At 46.6% G+C, this 7,961-nt stretch overlaps 1 protein-coding gene across 1 annotated transcript in view; it reads right to left on the reverse strand.

The window, feature by feature from the left end:
• PLCD1 (phospholipase C delta 1) overlaps nucleotides 1-7,961 on the reverse strand; it is a 47,993-nt gene that overhangs the window by 12,270 nt on the left and 27,762 nt on the right. Inside the window, exons 6-8 of the mRNA XM_009644067.2 lie at nucleotides 6,994-7,195; nucleotides 5,076-5,220; nucleotides 3,893-4,042 (exon numbers count right to left, since the gene is read on the reverse strand). Of these exons, the coding sequence (XP_009642362.1) occupies nucleotides 3,893-4,042; nucleotides 5,076-5,220; nucleotides 6,994-7,195 (497 nt within the window). The remainder of the gene's footprint in view (nucleotides 1-3,892; nucleotides 4,043-5,075; nucleotides 5,221-6,993; nucleotides 7,196-7,961) is intronic.

The raw sequence follows: 7,961 nt of genomic DNA on the forward strand, positions 1-7,961 counted from the left end.
TTTGGTTCTCCACAAGCGGAGCTCCCCTGCTCTCCCACCTTTTTACTACATGCTGAACAAGCTCAGCTCTGCAAGCGAATCTGTGAATTGGGACATGGCAACTACCTTAAATGAAAACACTGCTGATTTTATCAGAAGGAGGAAATCTGTAAAGAGCAGAGGATTTTAAAAGATCTACATACACTTGTTTATCCTACCTGAAAGTTTCTTGACCCTATTAGCAACCTGAAGGCCACAGCAAGGTCTGATATCCAGTTTTCATCACAGTGGGAGTGGAAGATTTGTAAAGCGATCCACCTCATCAAACTTTCTGTGCCTTCAACACCTCCTTTAGAGTCAACAGAGAGAACTAAACACTCCCAGGGTGTGATTCTTCTTGTCTATTTAGACAAACACTTAAGAGGAGGTGGACCACACCACCAACCACCTGGTTGTATCAACTAGTTCTCGAAAGAAGCCCGAAGTGAAGAACAAGGATATACAGGGTCTGAGCACTTCTACCTTACATCCCACTCTCAGGATGAAGAGATCCATCTCCCCAGATTTCTGAGAAGCTGTGAGGATTAACACGCTCACATTCATAAGGAGATGAGCAGACCTGATGCACTAAATGGTATCACATCTCCATCTGTGTATGTCTTTCAGCCTAGTTGTAAACTGAAGTGTTGCAGGGTTTAACAAGGAGTGGCACCAGGGGATGAAGAGAGTCTGCAGAAAAGGGGAAGAAGCATATTTTCAAAGGGGGTTTTGAGAGATTTGAGGGAAACTCAGCTTAAGAACTTTAGCCAAGAAGATGCACTGCAGACAGACAAGGCTAACACAAGCCAGGCTAACCTTGGAGAAGGGTATAGCTGTGAAGTTAGGCATAAAGCAGAGGGACTTGAAGCCTTGAGTGTATGGTGCAAAAGTAACCCTCCTGGGCAGACGGCTCCTAGGGTCCATGCTGACTTACAGACCTGTGACTGAATCTAGTCTGGACTTAGCTGAACCAAACCTGGAGGTGTTTGCTGCCTCGCTGCAAGCACAGAGCAGAGCAGGTCAAGCCACCCTGCTGTTCAGCTCAGTTGTGCTGAGCCCTGCATTGCCACAGCTATGCTGGAAGGGGTTCCTGAGCTGGATGGCTTGGATTGATGATGACTGGGGGCACTGGACACAGTTAATGGATGTGACTGAAGGGGCAGCTGGTGGGACAGCGGAGGTACATAATGGCAGAGACAGGTCCGTTGAACCCAAAGCCGCTGTGGCTGTAAACAAGGAAATCCAGCAACAACGAGTTGGAGGGGTCTCAGATACGCCTGATACGCTGAATAGCTGCCTGCACTGCTGGCAGCTGGTTTAGTCTTGTTCCAGGGCTGGGTTTTTGCAGCATTTCTAGCTGGGAAGGGGCCCTGGCAGCCCCCTGTGCAGATCAGGGATGGGGCAGAAGCCACAAGCAATCAGCAGCAGAAAATGGAGCAGCTCTTCCCTACAACCCTGGCACTGCCTGGAGCTTCCCTACAACCCTGGCACCGCTTGGAGCTTTGGTGTGGCTTTTGGCCTTTCATCCTATAGGCCTTTCATTTAGGTTTGGAACGTAAAGAGAGCAGCTTGAGGGAGATATTTAGATGCTCTGTGTAGTCCAACACTGTTCCTGAACGGAGCCTAATAAATCAGATGCCTGCCCCAGGCTGTGGTAGGAATTGTTGGCCTAAATCCAAACTATGTTGATCTTTCTCTAATTAGTGACGCTGCCCTGCTAACACAATCTGCAGCAATTCTTTGCCTGTTTTTATTTACAGCCTTTCTGTCTTCTTCCCAGTGATAAATCCCACCTTTTTTCTAATATAAAAAGTAGTACATCATACTGGGCTTCCACGTGCCAGCTTCACAAGGAAGTGGAAAATCCAAGAGGTTTCTGGCTTGTTGTTTGGGGTTTTTTTCTTAATGTTTCAACTTCAATGTATTTTCCACCAAAAAAATCAGCAGTTCAACCCTTTGCACTCTCCAGGAAGGCAGAGAAAAAGGATCAGAGGGAAAAGGATAGGTCTTGCTACATTGGAAAATTTTCTCCCTTTAAACTAAATGGATCAGTCCTTCCAATGGAACATATCAGCCCAAATCCATTTATTAAGGTAGATCTGGGCTGTTTTGTTCTAGCTGGGCAGTCAGAGCAGGAGGTTACGTGAGCATAGGAAGAGGAAAAACATCTTTGGGAAGCTGAGGTCATTCCCTTACACTCACATCACACATTTCTTGCCCTGGTGTTCCTCCTTTCTTTCTTCATATCATTCCTCTGGTCACAAGGCAGTTTTGAAAAGCCAGCAGCAGCTTTCCTGATCCTGCACTGGGGATAAATAGCAAGCCAGGAGGTGACACTGAAGACTTTGATTTTTCCAGCTCAATAACAGCCTGCAGGGACCTGTCTCCATGCTGGGTGTACCCTCACCCTGGGAGAGTCACTTCTTAAATGGAGGCACCTTATCTGTGCTCGTGCAAAGGTCCTGCCGGAGCAGCAGCATTGAAAATTATGATTCATTCTAATTTATTGCACTGGTGCCTAGGGACCAACCCAGATCAGCCTCCTTCGGTGCTAGGCATTGTATCAAGCCAGACATGACACTCCCAAACAAACGGGGAAAGTCAGAAAGGGAAAAGAGAACAAGGGAAAGGGAGAACAAATATAGAAGATATTTTGGGTGGATCCTTTTCCTCTCCTTTCTCCCTTGCTGATTGCCAGCTCTATCCCACCCACAAGCTCCTTCGAGCTCTGGCTAGACATGCTCATCCAATTTTTGGCAAATTATTTCTTTAGCAGAGAAATGCAATTTAAAGGGGACTGCAGCCATCCCTACAGAAGGCTGTTTCTGCAAAGTGCTTAAGAGAAAAGAAAGAAAGAAAACACAAACCCAAAGTGAGGAAACAGATTAATGTTTCATTTTGGCTTCTGTTTTGGAAACAGGTGGGTTTTCTCCATATCAAGATTCCACTTTCAATTTTTTCTAATTATCAGCTAATGATTTTATAATGGCAGTCCACTGTCAAGGACTGAATATCTCCTTCCCCCTGCAGGGTCTGAGCTCAGCCCCCAGTTTCATGGCTGCCCTGATTCATGAGAATCAAAGGGGCATCTCTATGCAGCCTCCTGCCTCCCCTTGTCCTGCATGGACATCTCCATCCTCACCACCCCAGGCCATTCTCAGCAGGAGGACACTTCATGCTTGATACAGCTTTAGGCTACCTGTACTGGTTTTCCCCTTGAGTTTTGAGGGGCAGGCAATCACAGCTGTCCTTCCAGCCCTCATTGCTTCCTATCAGCAGTCTGGATCTCCCCAGTAGAGCACTCAAGACATTAAAGGAGGAGGGGACCATATGCTACATCCCTCAGCATAGAGCAAAACATCTCTCCTACCATGAAATCAGGCAGTGTCCGGTCTTGCTGAATTAAAAACACAGAGACACCTTGTAGTCCGCGTGCAGCAACCTAACTGTGCTACAGCGGATTCGCCTGAAAAAGGTCATATTCAGCTTTCAGGTGCAAGGAGAAGACACAAGACACCCTCAGGACCCTGCTTCCTTGGGACAAGCCAGAAAAGCAACTTCCTCATGGGATGAAGGACATTCCTGGCCTTGATAAATGGACCAGGAAGATTCCCAGGCCCTCAGGGATGTCTCTTCTGAGTCCTTACACAACAAACAAGGAGCAACAGGGTATTTTGATGCTTGATGTGCGCAGGCTGCTTCTAGCTACTCCTATGTCTTATTCCACTGCTGCCACAGACAATCTGTTCCTCAGCAAGCGCAATTCCCACCAGTCCTCAGGCATACTGTCCATTACTTGGCACTCAGCAAGAAGACAGACCTCTTTCTTGTCCCAACCTCAGAAGGCAGAATGTGCTGGAGTGGCCTTGCTTACCTCTGGGGAAGGGAACTGGGATTTGTTTCCATCGACTGGGGCAACCAAAAGCATGTCCTGCAGGATTGTCGTCATGTGCTGAGCCATGACCTTCTGCTGGTCGACACTGCAGTGGTTCTCCAGGGAGATGATGACGGGGTATGGCGAGGTCTAGAACAAGACAGCAACATACATCATCAGTGAGCTCTGCAATTTCACCAGTCAATAGCAACTGATATAAACCCCAGTGCTGCTTTCTCTGGAAATAAGTGTGTCAACAGTAGAGTCTAGTATTCTGCTAAAATGACCATTTGTTAAAATTTTGGACAAATTTGACTGCGCAGTAGCTGCTCAGATCTCTGCTGATGCCTTCCAGAGACGATGACCCAGCAACAGGCTGGGTCAGGATGCCTCCCACAGACTTCCTGGGGTACTTTGATGAGGCTCCCTGTGCCTCCATTCTCCACTTGCACACCTCAGAGGAAGGACTGGGAAGGGAGGCTTTGAAATTACTAGGTTTGCTCAAATCCTTATGTCACATGAATCCTTCCTCCATTTGTGCATAGGCCTGATCTGGTTCCCTGTGCCCCTCCTTGACATTGTGTGCGCTGAAGGCATTGCCATTGTCACTGCTTTATAGCCCCCAAGGAAACCTGACACTAGTTCTCAAGTCAAGAGTACTGAAGGAAAATAGCAGAAAGCTCAGTGAGTCTGGGCAGACCCAAGGTTTTTTAAAGGCTGCTGGCCCAGCACTGCCATATAAAACTCCAGATCTGCTCATTCCTTTTAAAGCAGAGTAGAAGCAGTCCTTCGTATCAGTCCCTCCAAAACACATGCACATGCATTCCTCTAAACTAGGAACAGAGCCTGAGACATCAAAGCCACGCAAATCACGGGCTTGTTTGCACTTCCCACCAGATATGCTCAATATTGGGCATTTTCATTGCAGTGGGGTCCAGGATGCAGCTGTGATGGTATAGATCCAAACTCATCCTCAGATAGTGCTCTGCCTGTCCAGCAATCCAGGAATGGATCTCTGCAGAAAGCAGAACATGGAAGCCCAGACAGAAGGACACATCTCATACCCATGAGAAATGCTAAGGTGAAGTCTTCATTGTTTATGCTCTCTGCTGGGAAGGCAGAGACCTACTATCAGTCTTGGATTGTGCAATATGAGAAATCTTAGAAGGTCCCTTGTCCTTACTTTGAAAGCATAGTTCTTGATGGCCTTAATAACATCGCTGAAGAGGATCTTGGAGGTGAGAGTATAGCCATGATAAATGATGGGCTCCGAGTTAGGGCCATCCCAGCAATCCAGTTCCACACAGCGGCAGCCTTTGGTGAGGGCTCTGGAAACAAAGAATGGACCTGGTTGGGTTCTAAACCTTCTGCTCCATCTCAAAATGAGGGTGCATCAGGCACAGGTATTGCCCGGGAAGGCTGACAGGAAGTTCAGGGAGCAAGGGAGAAAAGAGGAGCTTGGAGAAACAGGAAAGCAGATGGAGAAAGGATGGGATCATGAGAGCTCAGAGTCAGCAAAGAGAGCTCAAGGCTGAGCAAGGAAAGCACAGTGGGATCTGAGAAAGGAGGTGGTGAAAGTCCAAGGTAAGAATTATCCAAAGAAGAAGTCACAGTGAGTGCCAGGTAAGAAAGGACACTCATGACTGTGTCCCAAGTCTTTTCCCAAAGATGGTGAAGAGAAAAGAGTGGCTGCATTGGAAGAAAGACAGTAGGACAGTCAGCCTTAGAATCCAGGTCACGAAGCCTGGATGATGTAATTTCTTCATCTAAATCTGTTAAGACACAAGAGATGAATCCTCAGAGCAGTCAGGGAGGGAGCTGTGGGAGCTCCACCGCAGACGGGGAGACTGAGGGCCAGTTTCCCAAACTGAGTCTCCAGACTGAATTCCAACTTGAAACTCCCATCTCTACATATCCATACTTTCATTTTAATTTACTTTCAAATGTAGGTTCCCCCTGTACAGACTTATCTGTCTAGAAGGTGGTCTTGCCTCTTTTATAGTAATTCCCTAAACGTTTCATATACACAATTCCTTTAACTCATTGCAATAAGAATCATGGCATTATTTTTTTTAACAACCAGAACATAATTCTGTAATTTTAAGATACTGTAAGAGGCATTCAAACAGCTACCAAAAAGCAACTTGTGCTGGATTTCACTCTCTGCTTTTTTAAGCTTGTGACTCTAGACAACCATTGCTCCCCAAGAATCAGGTAAGTAATAAATAAAGACAGAACTGCAGTCAGTGGCTTGCTTATAGGGAAACACCGTCCCACTTGATAAAAGTACAGGTCATGGCAGAACTAATGTATGGTGGTTGTGCAAGTTAGTAAAGGCCGCTGCAAACATCTGACCGTGAGACGTCAGACAGCAGCCGACGTTAAAGGCAGAAATAGGCAACACCTACTGTTCCGTCCAGGGGCACTATGGGAGCATCTGAGCTGCTAAAGAGGGACCAGGCATAAGTCTCCTGATCACCCAGACTGCTTCATTAGCTCACAACCCACCTCTTTTTTTGTACCACTCCAACGAGCTCTCTCCAAAATGAACCCCAGCATGGTTCTAGGGATAGTCCATTCCAGGGGCTACTCCCAAAAGGCAGTACAGATTGTAAGCATCATCACAGTATGCATCATTTGGGCTCCTTCCAGTCCCTACACAGCCCTGCAGCTCTACCCCAGAAATCTTTACACTCTACAAGTCCCTTCCACAAATGATCTCATGCCATATTCTGGGGCATGCAACAGATCCCCTCAGCATCATGCTTTGAAAAAAAACATGCTAGAGGGTTGAAACCAGCCTCCACATGACTTCAGATACTTTAAACTGCTCCCAAATGTAGTAATTATACATCCTACAGCCAGGTGGGCAACACCTGGGCCCAGCAGAGACCTAGGTCAAAGTGCTATGAAAAGGGGGGCATGGCCAGCTTGTTTAGAAACAGCTCACCCTGACGTGAACATGGGCCAGTTCACACTCTTGCTCTCAGGGTGGGAGATTGCTTCTTGGTCCTTTTGCTTCTAACAGTAGAGATGCACCCTATGTCTTCCGTAATAAAGAGGTCAACCCACACACATAAACACACAGACGCGTACATTACCTGATATAGGCTTCTGTGCTGCTTGGACCTGTGAGCTGGTCTTCCATAAGATAGGTATTGTGTGAGGATGACACCAAGTAGTGACTGAGAGGTTGAGTCATGTCCTGGTAAACTTTACGGTGGGAGGAGTTGAATATATTCCCATCATCGGACAGCAGGTACATCAGGAATCCATCTTTGGTCATGGCGTTACCCCTCTTGGCTGCCAGACAAAAAGACAGAAACCCCATACTGAAAACCTGACACCACTAGGTTGTGCCATCATCTTCACCATGATGCCTGTTGGTCTCCAGAGGATCTCAAAAGCAAAATGTGCTCCCTACGCATTCAGCTAATAGTAAAGATATTGATGCTGTTCAGAAGATGATGACAGCTTCATCTGCTTGAAAATGCTTTTTAAACACCTTCACAAGCACAGCTTTTTACGAAACTTGCTGTCCTTGACAACACCTGAAGAGTGTCAAAGACAGCACTTACCTCACCTGTCTCTAGAGAGCTACAGAATAAAAATCTCCATTTGAGCACTTCAAGCTTCCTTCATGCCAACACAGAGAAACTGCCATATGTCTAAACATAGCCAAATAAATCCTGCCTAGATTATCCAATTAATACATGATCTGCAAACAGTAAATGCAAAATAATGCAACTTTGGGGAGAAATTGGGGTCTCCCCGTCTTGAGGGACTAAAATAGATCTCAGTCTAATCCCCAGGTCTGACATCTGCAAAGCATTGCCCCTCTCCTGAAGGCATACCAGGACAGTGCAAAACCAGCCTATGATTCTGAGTTTGTTTCTTGAACATGTCCTCCAAGGTGCTCCTGACTGGTGATTCAGTTAATTTCTGAGCAGAAAGACACTTCTCTGCTTGCTCTCCTAAACAGCTGTCACCTTCTGGGCCCTCTACTCAGAGATTTCATCACCCAGCAGGTTTTCAGGTGCCCACATTCAAAAAGATTCACCTCCATTCC

Source organism: Egretta garzetta, unplaced genomic scaffold (genome assembly GCF_000687185.1).
Source record: "Egretta garzetta isolate BGI_Z169 unplaced genomic scaffold, ASM68718v1 scaffold117, whole genome shotgun sequence".
NCBI classification, from domain to species: domain Eukaryota; kingdom Metazoa; phylum Chordata; class Aves; order Pelecaniformes; family Ardeidae; genus Egretta; species Egretta garzetta.